The 21,794-nt window shown below is 41.4% G+C and overlaps 1 protein-coding gene across 1 annotated transcript in view; it reads left to right on the top strand.

Annotated features, from left to right (window-relative positions):
* Nucleotides 1-21,794, top strand: part of LOC308125345 (uncharacterized protein) — a 108,751-nt gene that overhangs the window by 21,320 nt on the left and 65,637 nt on the right. The window contains exon 8 of the mRNA XM_080489017.1: nt 2,001-2,262. Within this exon, the coding sequence (XP_080345143.1) occupies nt 2,001-2,262 (262 nt within the window). The remainder of the gene's footprint in view (nt 1-2,000; nt 2,263-21,794) is intronic.

Here is a 21,794-nt window from a genome sequence, read left to right as displayed (position 1 = left end):
TCAAAGACGATCCAAAAAAAACCCCCCTCTCCCTTGATTATAGTTATTCTATATTTCCTCAGCTAATCTCCACATTCTTTGTTTGATGAGAAGCACGTGCATTTAAGCTGCATCTCATTTCAACGCCAACTGCAAAGACAGGTGGTTTCACAACATTTCCACATTTCAAAAGCGCTAATAGTCTTAATCATAATGAGCCAAAGCACAACCAAATTCAAATTTGAAGTTTGCAGTCTCTGTGTAAATTTTCTAGTTCAGTAATTTTCATAATTTGTGTAAAGACACTTGAATGGAAACCGAATTCTGCAAATGGAAAAGTGGGAACACACTGGCGCGGCAGCATTAGCACGCCCCCCTCTGTGTCTTTCTGCCCGTCTCTTTCTTTCACCCCCACTTATACACATCCTCACATCCTTTTCATCCCAAACATATGCACGCCAATTCACCCGCAGTATGTGAAGGTTGAGGAGACAAGCTGTGATTTTTAATTTCACCCCCCCCCCTCTCTCTCTCGCAATTAGAAAAGCATCCAGAGCCACCAAAGACGAGGAAAATTAAACGGGTCCCCTTGAATATACAGCTAATTATAAATGTCAACCTCAGTGTTTTTCATGTGGAAATTCTATTGCTTTTGGCATCACGTAAATGAACACATTGTAGGATGTTTGCCTGCTCAAGATGGTAAATACTTTTTAAGCGGCCTCTGATAGTTTTGGCACGCGGACATGTCATTGGCTGTTTGAGGATTGAGCCTTAGACTCGACTATTTCTCGTCAGATGTAATACATTTGCTCAGATTCATTAAGTGTGTCTGTCTGTGTGCATGAGGATAGTGTCTGGCTGGGTAATGGTAGCGGAACCATCCGGAAATACGTCTGTCTCATCTCTGTTTGTGTTTTTTTACCCTTCAACACACACACACACACACACACACACACACACACACACACACACACACACACACACACACACACACACACACACACACAGTCTCAGACACACTCGCATGCAGAGAGACCCACACATGGCCAGACATGTCAGTGTGACATCATTCTTTAACTGCAGCGTACACACACACACACACACACACACACACACACACACACACACACACACACACACACACACACACACACACGCACACGCACACACATAGAAAAAAAAAACCCAGATGTGGACATTGGAACTGTCTCTACTTGTCATATCTCTTTGCCTTTGCCTCCTTTAATTTCTTGTTTTACTCTTCCTCATCGCTAAAAATACATTATTTCAAATATTTAGTTCTCTTTTATCTGCCTCATTACAAGTTTTAGACACTTGGCATTTTTTTTGCATATAATTAGCATGCAATACAGCGAATAAAGATGCGTGTATATTTTTTGCATTTAAAGCTACATTTTAACTCGCACTCCTCCCTGCCTTTACCCAAATGTCCTTGTCACAAAAATAAAACACCCTCAATTTAGCTAGTCAGTAATTGTGTTTCAGGGAGGCCAATCATGTTCTGACGATGTGCGATTTGTTTTGTGTCACGGATGATTTTGTGTCAAATCGACCTCTAATGATCGCTCAAATTGGTTGTTTTCATGTAGAAATTTACACCGTTGCATGACTCCCACTTGCAACCATTTCAAACTGTGAACACAATACACTCCTGAAAACCCCCCTTGCAATTTTCCATTTGCATTTCTGTTTCAACAGGCATGAAAGCAAGTGTGAAAGATGAATTAGGTGCATAATGGAATGTCGGCTACTTGATGAACACGATTGCTGTTCACTTTTGATGGTTGATATTTATTGGTAACTTTGAATTAAGTTTTTCTAGGTTGATTGATTTAGTCAGAGATGTGTGAAGCGTCAGGTTCCATGAAACTTTCCCCCAATATTGTGTCTGAACCGTCAGCCTGTTTTTCTTATAGAGCAGACGCTATTCTCCTTTTCTGTACGTGTCTCCTTCTGTGCATATGTCTCTATAAACTTCTATATTTTTTCCTCTGCAGTTAAATATTCTCAGTGGGGAGAATAAGCGATTGCGTAGGCAGTTGGAGGAGGAGAGGTCTGCGCGCAGACAAGAGGAGCGCCTGCTCCCACCTCCTCTCACCGCCCAGCAGAGCTCCTCCATCCACGTCCCCCTTTCCCTTAGTGCACGCCCTCCTCCTCCTCCCTCTGTCTCCTTCCTCCCATCCGGCCGCCCCCCGAGCCTGGACCCCGTGACGGTGGGGGACACTGATTGGATCCTAAATCCAAAGGAGCAGAGTGCAGGTGAGGTAGAGAGCCCAGGTGAGTCGAGGGCTTTGGGGGAAGCGCTGTGGATGAGGCCGACTGCAGAGAGCGCCGTCTCACTGGAAGATCGTTGGTCTGTGAGGACAAGCAGGCATCTGGCCAAATAAGGCCCCCTGAAGACTTTGACCTGTCATGACTGTTTGACCTTCAGCTCCTCACCAGGGAGCGTACGCTGTATGAGGTTAATGTCCTCCAGGTCAAAGTCAAGTCCCAGGGATCTTTTAGCCCGAGGGGGGCTCCAGAACCAGCAAATGATGGAATTTCCTTTCGCTATTTTAATGTAGCTACCGTGCCATGAAGAGATTTTCCCCGAGACATTGTTCGCATTTATGGATTATTTTGTAAATCTAAAATCAGTCATTTCTGTTCTTGATATGCTGCTTTAAGAAAATGTAGCTCGCAGCGCCACGCACCAACATATTTCCTCTGTCCGCACTCATTTGAAAATACTCAACAGTTCCAATGAACTATAATCATTTCAATTAAAATGAAATGCCTAAATGAGCTAACAAAACAAATTACGGGACGTAAATAAGTATACACTGGGGATGAGACTTGCTTGAGATGAATGAGAGAGCGCACATCATCAGTATCCACAGACATGGCTCAGATGTTGATGTAAATGGCTGCAACACAGCCTCTGATTGTGCTGCAGCTGTGCACCATGTGTCCTGCGTCTGCTGCGGTGACTGTGGCCGCGTGTCTTTATGTGCCAGTACATGATGTGTCTGCGTGCTTCTGTCTCTCTCAGTGCCTGTGGCTGGGCGTGTGCCTGTATGATTGAGTATATTAGCTGTTTAATATTGTAGATGTTGTTTTATATTTTTGTTTTATACTTTAAGAACTATTTATTGATTTCCCTCGCTCACTCTGCTTGAGCCCCTGTGTTTTGATGACATAAAATAAAAACAGATACTTTTGTATGAAGCCTATATTACTCCATATTTTCAATGTTAGATGTCGACATACCAAATATATTTAGTTTTACCAGCTAGACACTCATACTATATCTATAGCTAGCATTGTACAATGAGGTATTTTAATATTTTCATAAGGCTGCTGAGTAAGACTAAGAATTTGCCATCAATAACTACCATTGCGAGACACAACATCATTATAATAACAATCAAAAACAGGGTACGCACTATGTATTTTTACATACAGTATCCACAGGTGACTTATTCCTCTTTGTTTGGTGGTAGTATTTGAACAAGTGCAGTGCTCATTCACACAAATAAAGACAAGGAGACACAGCATGTAAATATCTGTATTCATACAGAAGGAGCACTATTGCACTGTGATAATGAGAATTCTTGGTAAAGCAGGTCTCAGACCACAATTGGCTTCTTCATCTCACTATTGTCTGTCAGCTTCTCCCCCCACCTGTCTTCCAATCCCCCTTTTTTCATCCTTCATTGGTTGTGTATATACGTAGTTGTTGTATAGCCGGTCAGGATGGCGTACATTTTAATGATTTCGAGCAGAGCTGCATGTCCTTGTTAGCTCAGTTTTCCTCATTTGCCATGTCACACTCAAAAATACCCTTTTTTTATGTGCAAACACACACGTGTGTGTGTGTGTGTGTGTGCGCGCGCGCACCTACGCAAACATCCACACACATATATCCTTTCACCAACACGCGCATGCTTACACAAATGGCACAGTCATTAAAAATGAAACCACAGGCTTTTTGAAAACTCCCAGGACTGAGGGAAAAGTCAGCGGCGCAGCGGTAAAAAGAGTCCCCCTGGAAACAATGAGTAGAATGATCATTTGTTGTTCTTGAAAACCCGGTGAGGTTTCACAGAGGTTAAGCTTCCCTTTGATGTGTTTTTAACTCGTTTCAGCTCTGTGGAGAGATTAGTCAGCCTCTCTTTCCCTCTCTCAAACACACACACACACACACACATACACAAAAACACATATGCACACACTCACACACACGAGCACATGCAGGCTTTTAATTTCCACACCATGAGCTTTTCTCTCACAAAGACGAAAAAGCACAGAACAGGCTCCTTCCTAACCTAATTTCATCAAATGAGCGTGTGTGTGGTACTTCAACGCTGTATGTGTGGTCCCTTGGAAATCTGTGGTAAACCAGCAAAATATTGCAAGTCAGTATTTTCTTTTTATCCCAAATTAGCGTTTGGCTGTTTGTGAACAGTGTGGGCCCTCAACCACGAGAAAAACAGAGAAGGGGAGACAGAGAAGTTGTTGATCATCACAGCACTCATTACAGTGTTTACGAGGCATTATTTGATCCATATTTCAAGATACAAATGATTGGGGTGCTTGTGCTCGTGGTGTGTGTGTGTGTGTGTGTGTGTGTGTGTGTGTGTGTGTGTGTGTGTGTGTGTGTGTGTGTGTGTGTGTGTGTGTGTGTGTGTGTGTGTGTGTGTGTGTGTGTGTGTGTGTGTGTGCGTGCGTGCGTGCGTGCGTGCGTGCGTGCGTGCGTGCGTGCGTGCGTGCGTGCGTGCGTGCGTGCGTGCGTGCGTGCGTGCGTGCGTGCGTGCGTGCGTGCGTGCGTGCGTGCGTGCGTGCGTGCGTGCGTGCGTGCGTGCGTGCGTGCGTGCGTGCGTGCGTGCGTGCGTGCGTTATTAGCACCAGTCTAAGCCTCCCTGTAGGTCTCTGTGTGACCGCCCATGCTAATATTCATGGATTGTGTCCATAGCTGAAGTTCGTAAGCGGCTCTGTAACAAATAGTGTTTGCAAAAGAGTTTAAGTGTTTATTTTAACAAAGTTGGAGCACTGAATAAGTAGACATTGACTGCACCAAGGCAATTCATATAGCTTCTTTGCAGATAACAAACTCAGCAAGAAGTTATTTACAAATATATTGCATCTCTATAATTTGCTGCGTTTATTACCAACTGTAAGACTCTTGTGCAATCTCTTTACTGTTATTAAAATTGGATAAGCAGTTACTTCATTTCATATTATTTGTTTTACCTAAATAAAATCCATAAAAATGAGCGGAGCAACAACAAATTAAGAGAATTAGTAATCACTCTGACAAAGTGATACAGGTTATTGATCTTCAGTGCTGTGATAATATTTACTGATCCTTACAGACTAATGTTGCGTTCTGTGAGCAAAAACTGTTGAGAGCAACATAAGAGGAAAAGACATTTCCATAAATATATTTATGGTGGAAATGTGGCTCAATATCATTTATGCAAAATCACCTTTTCCTTGACAACTTATAAATCTAGCGTCTGAAGGGTCATTCCAGGATGGGTATCATGGTTTACATTGGTCTAGTCCAATATTGTGCCTCTGTTTAGGGGACATATATATATTGGGAGAGGTGTGTCTGCTATACTGCCAACTGGAGATGACAGATCTGCTACAAGTGGTCAGGAGGACAAACAAAACTGATGGCACAGCGAACATATGCAAAAAAAAAAAAAGAAACTATAAAAAGGATAATTTTTTATTATGTGGTTACTTTTTTTTTTATAGACTTTGCGAATGCAAAATGCTTATATTGTACTGTGACTGAATTTCAGACAGCTGGATGGAGAGGTTACATAACACACACACACACACACACACACACACACACACACACACACACACACACACACACACACACACACACACACACTTATATTCATATTTTCTTTGTTTCTGAAGAAAAGAATGAAACAGTCCGAACCAATGTCTTTTCAGCACCCATAATCACTTTTTCTTGAAGCTGTGATTCTTATAAGCTGCTCTTCACCCATTTTAACATTCGTAGTCGTCACATTATGTTTGATTAACAAATAGGATTCCGTTCTTTCAGGAGCAATGCAAGACATTTATGTCCAGCCTCTGTGTTCAACATCGACAATTAAAAATGATTTTAGTTAGTTGTTGCAAGTTATTTCATATTGTGTAAAATAATGATTTTAATATACTATTTGAGAGTTCAAATCGGTGTACAACATGATTTTCTTTTATTCTTTTTTTAATTCTTCCTCTGACTCATGCATTTAGTAGTATAGAGTCTGAGCAATCATCTTTTGCGAAGCAATTTTTACCAGGTTTTACTCATTTAAACCCAGTAACCATGTTGAATGATTGTGTGTGCTTCAGGTGCCAAAAACTCTGGATTGTCAGGACTCGGTTTTGCAGACCGGAAAGGAATATGGGTGCTTTTGGTGAAGAGTTGTGATTTCACAGCTCTCTCTGCAACAAAACACGACCCATTGCATTGCTGGATTATTATCTCATTTGCATTATTTTGTGTTCCTATTGGGACTCAAACCCTTTGCACCACCGGAAATCATGTTTTTGCATTTTCTATCAAACAGCCCAGGACCTTCAGTATAAACTCCACAATCGGCTGTTGACTCAAGTATCCCGGTGGATGACTTGAAGCAGCCATAACCAATACTGCTTGGCTTATTCCCATGCCCACTGCTCAAACACATAATAAAAGTGGAGAGAGTTTTTCACTACTGGTGACATTATTTTACAGTAGTCATTCGTGAGAGACACTGCAGAGCTATTGTCAGGAGCACACCACACACTGGAACACAAGTAATCGGCAAACTGTGTTAAACTGGAAAATAACAACACAGAGCCTCATTGCTGTGTCTGTCTGACTGTTCAGCTGGATAACTGAGGGAAAGCAAGGAATTGTGTAGTTTATTATTAAATCTTTCCTTTTGCTTTGTTGGCAGGTGAAGTTCTGTGGATTTAACCCATTTAACCCACAACACACCCACAACCATTCATATATTGCTTTATCCAAATTAGCAGTGAGGAAGGGAGGAGCTGATCCCAGCGAACACACACACACACACACACACACACACACACACACACACACACACACACACACACACACACACACACACACCAATTATCTTTTTGGATGTTGGAAGGATTTTAGAATGCCTGAATAAGAAACCCACAAATGCACAGGGAGAATATGTAAACACAACACAGAAAGGCACTTGAGCAGGAACTTGATTTTCAATTAAAAAATAAAAAAAGATAATGAAAATGAGCTCAGTGGATATTATCGAAAAGAAACAGAGGGACCACAGTAGTATACTTAGAAGGGAGTTTCCAGTTTGGGATTACAATTCCCGCAAGCACTACAACTAATTCAGGATTCTCTGGCCAATGGGTCAACAGATCATTTTCAGGTTATTAAAACTGGGGACTGAAAAAAGTTTGCAATCCTCAACTTTCCATAAATGGACTGAGAGACAAACAAAGCAATCTAATTAAAAGTTTAGATGAGTTTGTCACATGTCCCTTTTACCTTTGCATCACAGGGCAACATTATCACAAATGAGGACTGAGAGCACCAAGTGTACAAAATATAGTAATTTAAATAGGAAATAACAAGATAGGCTATGATACAAGTGTGCATGAAGCTTTCATAAGTGAGAAATTTTGTAAAATTTAAAAGCAGCCTTGAGTTTTTACAGCTTATTGAATTTAACGTAGTTTCAATCATTTTTTCATTAGTAAATCACAGATAAATCCTTGATAGGGTGGATCCAAAAACACTCTTGGAAACAAAATTATATATATATTTTTTTTTTGTTCTCTTGTGAGTAAAAATTTGTGGTTTTCCGTGTTTTCGCCCACTCGCCTGGAGAAATGGGTCTTAAAATCATTCGTTTAGCGCATAAATGCAAAGGGTCGTAAATGTATTACCATTCAATCAGAGTAAGAGGATAAAAGAAAAAGGCAAGGCTGTTTAACAAGCACATAAATGACTGATAAAGATGACCAACTGCATTTTAAATACTATATATTTGGATACTCTAATAGCCTGGAAGCTTTGCCATTACTATAAACCATGAATGCAACATTTTTATTTAAGGACCAACTTTTTATCGCAAATTTGAGCTGCCTTTCGAGGATAATAGCCCTTCCTTTCTTGATAAACTGTGTATTTTCATCCCCCAACATGAAACGTGATTGTACACAGATGTTTATTTTATTTTTTTTTTTTTTTTATTATCTCTGCTCCCATTCCTTAATGGGTAAGTTGACCATGCGGCCAATTTCTCTAAAAAGTTTGCCCCCAGAGGTAAAGGAAGCAGCATGAAGTGGGAGAAATTGTGCAGTGTAAAGACAGTGGGAAACCTAGAGGGAGGAAGAGATTACAAGGCAATTTGAAGGAGAGGAAGAGTTGCGCACTACAGGGAGAAAGAAAAGGAAATAGTGAAAGAGGGATGCATGAGGGAAGAGACTGAAAGAATGTTGTGGGGGAATTGGGGAATAAGTTGGGGAATGATGGGGGGGGGGGTGGATGCAGAGGGAGACCGACAAAAGAGCAAAGGGAGGGAGATGTAGTGTGTGATTTAGAGAGTGGAGGGGTTAAGATGGGAAAAAGGATGAGTAGTAATGGGACATTTAGGGAGAGGTGGTGAGAAGGAAAGAGAAGTGAAAGGTGAGAGAAGCTTGTGACGGAGAGAATGAGAGATGGAGGAATGAGGAGACACTGGAGACTCAGCAAGGGGAAAGATGGGGAAAGGAGCAGAATGAGAGAAAAGAAAGAATGAGAGAGCAGTGTGAGATTTAGGGTATATATGGTAGAGAGAGTGCCGAAGAAGAGCATATTGTCCTTATCGGCCTGCTCCAGAAAGCCTGCTCCCTAATGGGGCCGGTGTGAAGGGGAAATGAGGACTAGGCCTGATGCTACCTGATTAGCCATGGACTCAAACACACATCAAAGGCTGGGAGGAGAGGAAGGAGTGCAAGGTGTGTGTGTGTGTGTGTGTGTGTGTGTGTGTGTGTGTGTGTGTGTGTGTGTGTGTGTGTGTGTGTGTGTGTGTGTGTGTGTGTGTGTGTGTGTGTGTGTGTGTGTGTGTGTGTGTGTGTGTGTGTGTGTGTGTGTGTGTGTGTGTGTGTGTGTGTGTGTGTGTGTGTGGGCTGAAGGTGAGTCACCATCACCTCCTTCAGCAAGACCCTGAATGAAAATCACTCTCACTTTGCGGCGCACACACGTATATATACAGACACATGGCCATTTTCTTCAACCTTGAAAGGGAAAGCTGCTCTGAATAAGGAGATCCTCTAAATGCGGGAACGGGAGATGAGGGGGTGGGAGGGATGGTGGGGTAAATAGACAAAAAAAAAAAAAAAAGGCAGTGGACATGGAGGGGAAAGAGAGGGAGCAGGTATGAGGAAGAGAAGGGGAGGGAGACATCAAAAAGAGTCATCATGTCCCATATTAGTAAAATAATGAAATTTGCCATTTAGCTAATGACATCTCTCGACAGCTCTGTTTTCACATAAATTACAGCAGGCCGGACCACGTCCCACACTCATTGCTTCATCACAAAGCCACACACACAGGTGCACGCAAGCGCATCTCAGGACCCTAGGAAACCACACGCACGCATTCCAGAATGATCAGCGCCACAGCAGCGACCAGTCAGTGTCCCTGTTTGAAATTCAACACTCCCGGAGACCTATATCCCTTTTTCTATCCCGCCACCTGAATTCATTACTGTCACACACACTCACACACCTATAATCATATTCATCATACTCACCAAAGCCTCCCCTACCTCTCCCTAAATTTTCTATCTGAGAGCCCCCCAATATGGCTGCTGATGACCTTCATTAGTCTCCCCCCTTTTTTCCCCTTCTTTCACATCCTATATGGCTTTTTCATCTCTCTCACGCTGTGTATGTTCAAAGACATGCCCCGTCTTTGTTTTTTCTCCCCTTGTTTTCCACATATTCAAACACTTTGGTTCATGTCTCCACACCTCTCATATTTCCATTTCTTCTCCTCACTCTTTGCTCCCTTCTTTTTCATCTGTCACTCTTTTCTCATTACTCCATCTCTGTGTTTCATTAGCATACAGAGTAAGAAGATGGCGCTGGGGGTAATCTGCGTGAGTCACCGGTGACAAAATGGAGGGCGTCATCAGAGGTCGCGACGCTGTCATCAGCTGCCAAACCGCCGCTGATGTCTGCATGTCACACACTCGCGCATGCACCGCACATATTTGCAGCGCACGAGAGACGAAGAGGGAAACATGTATCCGTAATCAGGTGTGACACATCACAGCGTAAACGCTGCGATCTCACCTGACAGCCACGTAGCCTACACACATGCAATGTTTGCGTTGCAGGCCACCGCGACGCAAACAGACATTGACAGGTATCTGAATATATTCGGAGTCTCGCATAACAACGGCTTTCATGAATATAGTGGGTTTGTTGTGTTTCGGATTGTTGAAGTTGTTGGAGTTTTAAAGGATGTAGGCGAGGGTTCTCCACAGAGGAAGATTGACCAAGGTTCCTTTTTAACCTGATGGAGGAGGTTTTCTTTGTCATCGGCACTTATGACTGTTAACCAGTTCAGTAGATTGTGTCTAATCAATTTATTGTCACGTCATTCACAAAGAGTATGGTCAGGGCATCTTTATTACCAACAATCCCTCGTTTATGTGTATTCTTTCGAGTACACATATCTACAAGTTCTATGGATAAGTTAGGTTGTACTCACTGACATAAGACATCATTTATATTTTATTGTGTATTTGGATGCACAGTGAGATGGAAGGTAATGAGGGCGCTCAGCTTTGAAAGTTCTGATAATGCCTTCCTACTGTATCCAGAAATAAAGTAAAATACAGCAACAATGATTTCTTCAGAACTTTAATGGTTAACTGCACAGTCGGCGTCAGCTGTCCTACAATGGCGAGATGTCTAAACCTATTTTGTTTTGGGACAAACATCATAAGCCCTTGTTTGGGTGAGTGTTTCAGCTTTTTAAACTGTTTAACAATTGACATTCTGCTCAGTAGGGCAGCAATCGGTGCTCTGTTGTCACTGCAAGGATATCCCAGGTTCAGGCTTGGGGGAGACTTTCTGTGCAGAGTTTTCATGTTCTCCATTTGCATGCATTTGTTTTTTTTCTGTGTGCTTTGGTGTCCTCCCAAAGTCCAGAAATATGTGTTTTACGGTCATTTTTTGACTTTAAATTCATTGTGTGTGTTTGCGTGCATGCGTGCATGAGTATGAGTCGCTCTGTCATAGTCAGCTGGGATTAGTTGGTTAGAAGATGATTAGATGGATGGACACGTGACTTTGAAACAAGGGATCACACTTTGCTTCAGGTGAAGCATCTGCCGTGAAAATAAGCACATTTTCCTTCCAAACCAAGTACAACCTCAACAGTGAATTCAATGCATCTTGCATAAAAATCCACTGAATTTGTCATCCATCCAGCCAGCCAGCCATCCAGTTCTATACAGCTCAGTCTGTACACCGAGGACAGGTCAATAGTTCATCACGGGGCAAACACAGAGCAAGATAAATTGCGCACAGACACGTTCACACTTACAGAGAATTTATAGTTGTCAAATGCCCTCAAACACATTTTTTTGGAAACTGGAATACCTCAGGAAATGCCTGTACACCAGGAACATGCAAACTCCACCCTGAAAGACTCTGAGAACTGAACAGAGGATCTTGCTGTATGTTGGGAGTGTTAAACACCACACCTATAAACGTTGGGTTTCTCAAAAAAAACCACATACTTAGTTTTTATTACCATACGTGGAAAAAGTATGGTGAAATTCTGAATATCAAGTGAAGTAGCAAAACAGAAATTTGTGATTTTTCCAACAAAAACAAAAAAAACATATTCATGATACATAAAAGTCTGGAAGTAAATAAACAGAAAATACTGCTTGCATACATCAGTCCCCAATTACTGACTCAATCACAGAAGTCATGGCAAGAAAAGAAAAAAAGCGATATCTCAAACCCAACTGTAAGCGTATTACTAAACATAAGTGTGCGAGTGAATCATTTATGTGGCACCAGATTTTCTCCACCTTAACAAAGTGAAGTGTGCGTTTGATCTGAAAGTAAAGCGAGCGAGAGGGGTGAAGGAGATTTCCACCTCGGCAGACTCAGATGTCAGGCTAATAGGGTGATGAATGCCACAAAGTCTTATTCGTATTTTGGAGGTAAGAGAAGTGGAGAAAAATGGTCCGACAACTAACTTTGACCAGGAACTTTCAATGTTTTAATATTTAAAAATAAGCTGAAATATAGATGGTGTATGTGATGTAAAGGGCCGTAAGGTGGCGTCGTCAGAGCGAGATATCCACATTTTGAGTCCATTCTTGGGGCCTCCAATATCCTTTTTTAGTAATAAAAAATAAAAATACAGCAATAAATAAAAATTAGTTTTAAGTTAATCAGTGCCTCTAAAATTGCCCCATAGATGTAAATATGTCTCTTTGTGTTTGCACTGTGATGGACTGTAGAGACTTCTCCACCATCTAGCCTGGCTTCACCCACAGTCAGCCAGGATTGGCTCCAGCACCCTGTGGGGTAGATAAAACACTACAGTAGATGGATATGAAGTGAATCCTACGTGGAATAAATATATTACTACGTGATTGAAGAACCGAAATAAACTACCTGATGCTTGTTTTAGTAACATCATGGTGACGATTACATGGTGCTAATGCAATAATATGTTGCGTATGTTTCCAGACAGTTTGCTTTGTAGGTTTGAATCAAGGTAAGTCTTGTTTAATTTGTTATAACTTGGGTCAACATGAATATTTCTCATTTTCTAATCTCGATTTACTGATTCAATCATACATTTGTCTATATGCGTACATTTGCATAATATGCAAATGTTAATAAAATAAAAGATATTCCTGGTATCAAAATCAACGTATGCAGTAGCCTACCTGTGAGGACAGTCTGGATTTGTACGTTAAGCATAGACGCCTGGGGCATGTTATGTTTCCATGCGCTATCACTGCCATTATTATCTTGTGAAAAGAATGCTTTTATGTAAAATGCAGAAAACATTGATTGGTTTTGCAGATCTTCATGTTGGTTATTAGTCATGCCATGTCAGAGCTGTAAGATTTTTCAAATAATTCTCCAACAACAATGCAATAACTATGTGAAAATTGATTTTTACCTTGGTTGCATCTGTAATTAACAAGTTTCTGGAGTGCAGCCACGGTTAAACAAAGAATTTAAGCAGAGTAATGCACAACTGCCACATCTTCATCTTGTCGGCACAAGGCTACTGAGTGACACATGCTTTATATTTCAGCTGATAAAAGCCATCAAAACGTTAGTGTAAGTAGAGAAAGAGCTAAATTTGCCACCTGACCTTCGCCGACACCATGATTTTCATTTACACACTTGTTTTTTTTTTTTGTTTTTTTTTATATAGTTTGTCTTTTCCACAAAGGAGGAGGCTGCAGTGTACCATGATAATATAGCGGCACTATAACCACGGGTGTGTGTTGATCAGTTGGTAGCCTCCTACTCTGATCTTGATTAGAAATTGTACACTCAATAATATCTTCTCTTGCTTGACAAGCCAACTGTGTCTCAACAAAATAATTCACTTTGGGCTTAGGGAATGAGGGGGTGAGCGCTCGCGAATAACAAGATGGGAAAAGAAGAGAGAGAAGCAAAAAAAAAATAAAAAATGGCTGCAGAGAATGGTAGCCAGGGAGAGAAATAGAAAGGGGGGGGGGGGGGGGCAGACAGAACAAACAGAGAGTGAAGGATAAATTCCCAGGAGACTGTGTTAAGTTGTATTGGTGTGTGAGCTTGTCACTAATAGTGTCCCTGCCATGGTTATGAGAGCTGGAAATACTTTGGTGCTAATAGACAGATTATGGAAAGAAACGAAGCATGTCCTGAAATCCTCTTAGCAAGGCTTCACCTTTTTATTTATTTATTTCCTGCCATATTCCTTTCTTTCTTTCTCTCTCTCTTTCTCTACCTTGGTGGCCTTGGCATTGTCTCGTTGAACGTGTTTCATGTTTTGTTGGCGCTTGGCGGGTAATGTTGTCTCTCTCTCACTCTCTATCTTTTTTCTGTCTCACACATTTTCAAAAGGCACTTTATTTATTGTCCCTGGGGAGCACTACATTATGCATTAACCTGTTCAATTATGCATTCATTTATGCAGCCGTTGCCTTATGTAAATGCACTTTATGATTAAACAAATTGTTTCGCTGTTTGGCCGTGTGTACCCCACATTGAATGTTTGCCAGTGACATCATGCAGCAGTAGCAAGAGACTCGATGCCTCAAGTGTGCGCGTGTGAGTGTGAGCCTTACGTGTGCCCTATTAAACTAGAAAAGAGGCCTCGCAATTGCAAGAACGCTCTCAGGGCTTCGGGAACTGATTCCAAACAGGGGAAAAGGTTCTCCAGAGGTTTCTGTGGTGCCCCCCTGTTCTCACCGTCCACTAAAGAGGCCCAGCGATGGGGAAGGAGTCAGGAGGGGGGTGGGGGTGGGGGGATCGCTGGCCCTGATGGAAGCAGCCTAATCAGATGATAGTTGGTTTTGGTTTTCCACATTCCACACTATATTGAAACCAAAGAGATGAAGTATCACAATCCGCAAAAGAGATTGCAAGTTCCTTCAAGGCTTCAGCTTTAGTAATGAGCTTTTTTTTTTGTCTCTTTATAATGTAAAGAATTTCCCAAGACGGTACTTTACAATTACAGTATTTATTCTTTTCAATATGTGTCAATACGCGTGTTCTCATGTTTCTCAAATCTATTTAAAAAAAAAAACTATGTCTGCCAATGCTTATGTGACCAGTATTACCCTGAACTCTACAAGTTTATTTTTCTCCTCAGACTTTTTTTTCTCTGCATTTCAGTTAATCTCTTGTAATTCATTTACAAGACATAGAAAAGCATTAAAAATGACATTTTAATGAAAGCGATTGAATTTTAGGGTATAGCTACTTATTCGTTTAAAGTTTTGTATGTATCATTAAGAAAGTGAAATGTCAGATTCTTGTGATTTCTCTCTTGCTTTAAAACAGCAAATATTCAAAAAAGATGTGACATAGAAATTAATCTACCTCTAACACGAGAATGATTTCTAAAGCATGTACCTTCATTCTGAAGTCCTAACATTTAGTGAGGAGAATTCACAACCTTCGGTGTTACAACTGCATTAACCAACTTTTTTAAAACAAAAAAAAAAACCCCACACATTTTAGTTGTTTTGCCGCTTCAGTATTATAAGTTTTACTTTTCTTGGCTGCATTTTTGTTACAACACAAACAGTGAAATCACCACGAGTAGTCCAGCCAACACAATACTTGTACTTTTACGAGATCGAGTAAGTGGATGTTTGCCTCAGACTGAAAGCGCTGTGGCGATATGACTATGTCGAGAAGTGTAAAACCCTGAAATAACAGCTAATTTAAAACAAATACCCTTAATAGGCAGTATTGGGATACCAGGAGAGGCCCTGTAAGTCCGCTGTTGACGAAAGACTAAGCGAGTTCCTCCAGACATCTTAATCACGACTATATATAGCCTTTCCCCTATCTGACAAGAGAAATGAGCAGCCATTTAAGACAGATGAACTGTGTCTGGATGGCGGGTAGACTTATCTAAACCGCAGCCACACCTTTGATCTACTTCAGAATCTCCCACTGGTTTCCATCTGATACAGGGTATCTGATTTACCCACGCCACTGAGGAATGAGAAATTTTACAGGAGGGAAGATGAATGGAATATGCATTAAGACACCTTGACTATGCAGTCACTCTATTTTTCCGCCTTGCTTTTCCCCTTTTTTCTCCTCACATGCAGCCATTCCTCAATCATGCAGTCGTAAACGCTGTGACTGTACCTCCCCTCTCCCTCTCTCTCTCTCTCTCTCTCTCTCTCTCTCTCTCTCTCTCTCTCTCTCTCTCTCTCCTTCTCTCCTTCCTCTGTCTCCCTCCTCACCTCTATCACTCTCTCTCTCTCTCGCCGCCTTCCTCCCCCCGTACGCCTCGCTCGCTCTCTCTCCGTCTCTGCCAGGGTGTGAGTGAGTGATGGAGTTTTAGTGGACCCCGCGAGTGGTCCTGTGGTTTTTCAGTGCCACACATCAGAGGCAGAGCATTAGCCTTCTGCATGCTTCAGGAGTTTGGCTTGGCAGAGCACCAGGCCCTAACTACCTCCTCTCCAGCACTCACTGCTGCCAGCACAGGCCAGACAAACTACCTGAGCCCCATTCACAATATGCACGGAATTATGTCGATGTCCCACTGTTTATATTTATATTCATTAACTTTTATAAGGACATATGTGTGTTTTTATTGCATTAATTTTCTGAAAATTGCTGCACACAGAAAGGGCGTACATTGGCTGTTTTGAAGGAAAGTGGGTCCCTATCTGCATAATATACAGTAAATCTTCATTATCCAAACCTCAGACTGTACAGACTGAATGGTTGAAGGAACAAGCGTAATGAAGAGAATATGCACAGCAATGCAAAGTTATAGTCTGGTAATTTTGGAAATTAATAACAAAGCTACCTGGGACTTAAAGTTAGAAAATTATGTGAGCTTTATAAGAAACTTGGTCCGGGTGGAGATGCTGAACCGAAGGGAGCACGGGAAGTACAAAAGCGGGATGACGCCCATATTGGTGTATGATTCATGAAGTTGTGCATATGAATACGCTAGTGTACAGTATATCAAGTATGCGAAAAGGAGAACAAAAACCTTTTCCAACCGCCCGCAGCCCCTCATGCAGTACTTGCAATTTCACATACAGTAACTCTAATTAAAAACAGATGAACATTGGTAATCGGGCTTTAAAACACTGCAGGGTCATGTAGTACATGAGTCTTGGATAGGATCAAACATAAACATTCATTCATTATTTACCACATATTAGCGAGCATGCTGTATGCAATCTGAACTGGAGGTCTGACATGCCTATCAGATTGCAGATATTTGTAAAAGCCACAGTTATCATACGGATCTTATACAGCAGGGTTATTTTTTATTTATTTATTTATTTTTATTTCTGGTGACTTTTGGCGACATGGAAAAGAGAGGACATTTATCCTCACCCTTGCACCCTGGGTCATTAAAACCTTCGCAGTTGGGGATGCAACTCAGCTGGGCCCCCCCCCCCCCCGAAAAAAAAAGAAGAAAAAAGGTTTTACTGTGACTGACGGTCTGATGGAAGTCGGACGTAAAAAGTCACTATGGCGCATGGATGGCCTCAGGCTGTGCCACACACACCCTGCTCTGTGAGTCTTTGTGTGTGTGTGTGTGTGTGTGTGTGTGTGTGTGTGTGTGTGTGTGTGTGTGTGTGTGTGTGTGTGTGTGTGTGTGTGTGTGTGTGTGTGTGTGTGTGTGTGTGTGTGTGTGTGTGTGTGTGTGTGTGTGTGTGTGTGTGTGTGTGTGTGTGTGTGTGTGTGATCCTGCAGATGTACATCATATGCAAACACCAAATACATCCGTCTCCAAAGCTTGCATTTTAATTAGGCTGCTTTATTAAATAGTAATCATTGAAATGCTACATTGGCATAATTCACTGCGTTTCCCAGCAAAGGAAGGGAAAATATGCGCGCTCCACACATCATGTTCCAGCTAATTTCTGGACATTACATTTAGCTAATACACATTTGAATCAGCTCCCTGGTAGTGGGTTTGCAACAGAATAATTTATCAAAACAAGTGCTCTATTTTATGCCGTCCCTCAATTGATTATGACCAGCACTAAAAGATGCAATACTTAGGCATGCAATATGCATGAAATTATTATAATGCACAACACTTGTATTCATATACATCTACATATGGATATATACCTATAATTTCTGATGACCAAATGTGTTGATGGACATAGAAAGCTTTAAAATGTACAGATAAGATTCAGCACAAGCCTTGTCCTGATTGCACTTTACTGCTGAGACTTGACGTCGTCAAAACTTCGTCAACTCACATTTGCAAAAATGTGACCTTGTGTTGAGTGGCGTGAGATGGAAACAGTTTTAAAAATACCCAACAGCCTGTATTTAAATGTTGACACACAAGACTGTATCAACTTGACTCTGGACTGCTGATCATTTTGAATCGATCAAAAGTTATTTTCATTTGTAATGAATGTAATCTGCTTTAGTTTCAAAGGATCCCCGTGCAAAGAAACTCTTGACGATTCAAACGTTTCTTTTTCATCCGATTAAATTGGTCATCAAACTGATTAATCCTGCCTATCTGCTATCATCACAGAAATTGATTTTTGAATGTTGAGTCCCTTTGCAAAATGAAAGTTTGAGTATCAATTTATAGACACACCAGGTTATAGGCTATAGCTGTATGTTAATGCTGCTTAACTGACACACACACACACACACACACACACACACACACACACACACACACACACACACACACACACACACACACACACACACACACACACAATTACAAGCGTTCAGTTGGCTGGTGACACCTCACTAGTCACATGTTCGACCATATATCTATGATAATGGTTACTATGCTGATGATCAGAGCTATTTACTTTAAATGGGTCATTATCAGTGGAAGACTCTACCTTGTGATGGTGATGAGGGCTTTGACAGATATATTGCCAGGCGGGAATAGGTGGCGATGATGAGCCACAGAAGTGTGCTGCTATTCTGCGCTTTCATTCTCTCCTTGTGTCTCTCCACTTCATTGTCGCTTCACCTCTTTGTCCTTTGGTTCAATTTTCGAATCACAAGTCAGGAGCAGTCAAGAGCTGCCATTCCGGTGCACGACGCCGTGTCTCGAAATTTTAAAAGGAGACAGCGGAAATGTATTAGTAACACAAAGTCTGTGCTCTGTTTTTATTGAATTATGAAGAATTTATGATAGCAATTTGATCTGGTGTATCACTTTCAGCTCGGCTCTTGTTCTGCATGTTTAAGATATAGTGCAGCACTTGAATATCTGTCTCTTTGGGGAGTTGGCAGGGAGCAAAGCATGCTGTGTGATGCTCCACTCATCCCAATCACAGCTTTGAGTCTTCAAAGAAAATATGATGACTCAAATTCGTATTCGACACGGTAATAATAAAACTACTTAAAACTATAAAGTCTTTCCCATTCCCCCAGTTTTTATAAGCCCATGTTTATCTCCCCATTTTAATTAGTAACTGGCATTAATTTCTGCTTTTGCTTTTATCACCAATCATTTACAAGCACAAGGATGATCATGTTAATATTACCGAATTATGGAATACATTCCCTGGGTTAATTAGGTTGTTCTTTTTAATTAGATTGTAATTGTATGAAATGGTGTCTTTTCAAGGGGAAAGGCAGACCATCTGACAGTACACATGATCCAGTCTGCCAGCGTGGCTGAGGCTGTAGGCAACAGTGTCCTCTAGACGTTAAAACCAGAACTACACCTCTGGACTGAAACTGGCCTTCTGCTGCGTGTCGGGCGGTTTGTGTGCGAGGATCCGTGCGTGTCACTGTGGGCGTGGGCATGTTTTTGTAATAGGCCCACATGAGGTAAAACAGATATGCTCTTATGAAAAATGGTCCTCTTAATGATTCATCCATGAGTCATAAATTAAAGTGAACTTTCATGGATGGATATCTATTTTCATGATGTTTATACTTGGACATACTTGTTAGGTTGAGTAACAGTGGGGTTTTTTTTTCCACCTGAAATGATTTTTTTTTTGGGAATCACTTTGCCTCTTTTGAAAGCATTGATATGGAACATAACAACCTTTCCAATGGCCTTTGAAAATAATTAAAAGCAGGAATGAAAAGAGTGGCCTCCTGAAAATTTGTACTCAAGCATAATTACTGTTGCATTGCTCAATCATACTAGATTACAAGTAAAAGTACTGATGATGAAAAAGGAAATCGACTCTAGCCTCATTCACTTTTTAACCAGCAATTAAAGTATACACAAATTGCACTCAATGTATTTTCTGTGAACAAATATATATAAATAAGGATTTTCTCTATTAAAGGAATAAATATATTTGCAACAAAAAAGCAAATCAGAAGGTTTAACTGTAGTTATTGTCTGCTATTGTAATGTTTTGTTCCCACTTTTCATAGGATTTAATATGTGATAATAGGGTATATAAACAATAAGAGAGGTTTTGATCATTTCTTTTTTGCTTTTAGGTAGAAATGGTCAAATATGTGTGATTTTGACTTTTACTAAATTTAACTGGCACATAATTTTTTCCTATTCAAATTTTCACTCTTTTGGATTAAAATGTTAAATTTATGAGTATTTTGACCGTGTTAGGTTGCAAAATATATAACGGTTTAGGAAATGTATTTGAGCACGAGTGAAATTATTAACTTCATTGAATGGACCTAAAAGTACAACTCAGTCGCAGTAATGTGGGTATGCGTCACCTGTGACTTGAACCAAAGATCATTTCAAGAGTGTGTGGATGTTATCCTCGGCCTGTGTCGGTCTGTCTCTGAACCTCTGTGTGTACTTGCAACGTCAACCTCCAGCTTAATCATTCAAAGCGGTCACGCTTCCTTTATCACGCTCACAAACAGCAAACATAGTGGACCACGAGTAAACAGCACTAATTCTGGGCCAGTCCTTCACATGGGGGGGGGGTGAGGCAATTACAAACTCAGCAAGTCACCGCCCCACGCCACCTGCATCACGTGCACTCACACATCCGTGCACACACCTGGAGACACACCCCTCGGTTTTCGAACCACCCCGCAACCATTTCATCTCCCCTCCTTCTCCTTCGCTCTCCCTCCCCTCTCTGCATGTCATTCTCTGTCACTCGCCTCGTGCAAAATTGCACTGAGGCGAGCTGCCACAGTATTGAGGAATAGTGTCATATACTGGCAATTTCCTCCCTAGGTGTCAGGCATACTTTACCTTAATATGTCTGCAGCGACTCTTAATAAAACAGTCTTGTCTATATACATATCTCTACCGTAGCTCGGCCTGTGCCACACTGCACACGGCACTCAATAGCATGCTGTTAAATATTTACCTCCGCTGAATGTCAATGGAGGAGGAGTAGGTGGAGAGGAGACAGAGGAGAGAAATGGAAAAATGTGTCCCCGGTTGGTGTTTTAGCTGTCTGGATCTGTTGCATGGAGAAATTCCATATCAGCCAGCAGAATGTTTTAGGATATTGTGACACCATATCGGTGTAGTCTGCTTTACTTGAGTGTGTGTGTGTGTGTGTGTGTGTGTGTGTGTGTGTGTGTGTGTGTGTGTGTGTGTGTGTGTGTGTGTGTGTGTGTGTGTGTGTGTGTGTGTGTGTGTGTGTGTGTGTGTGTGTGTGTGTGTGTGTGTGTGTGTGTGTGTGTGTGTGTGTGTGTGTGTGTGTGTGTGTGTGTGTGTGGGGGGGGATAAAAGCGAAGGCAAGAACTGGAAATTGAAAAATAGTTGGATATTTGTGCCTCAAACAGGAAAGAGGAAGTGTTTGGATGCAGAGAAATCCACAGTGCGCCTGTCTGCCTTCTATTTGCGATCTTTGGAGCCATATGCAATGTGCCAGAACTTTATGTTCTGACAAGCCTCTGACTCAAATGAGCGGTGGGTCCCCCGCGGAGAGTCTGGGCAAAACTTATCAACGCTAACCAAGGAAGACTACCGTGGGTGCGTTGCATGATTTTGCCTCGAAGCCTGCGTCTTCCAACATACTTTTGTTATTATTTTTAAACCACACATATTCAGGCGTGCAATCTGTTGTTTCTATGTCACACTCAGCTGCTTTGGATAGCTTAGAAAGCAA

This window comes from Lipophrys pholis (assembly GCF_963383615.2).
Source record: "Lipophrys pholis genome assembly, chromosome: 20".
In the NCBI taxonomy this organism is placed as follows: Eukaryota; Metazoa; Chordata; class Actinopteri; order Blenniiformes; family Blenniidae; genus Lipophrys; species Lipophrys pholis.
This window is presented reverse-complemented; position numbering and strand designations above follow the sequence as displayed.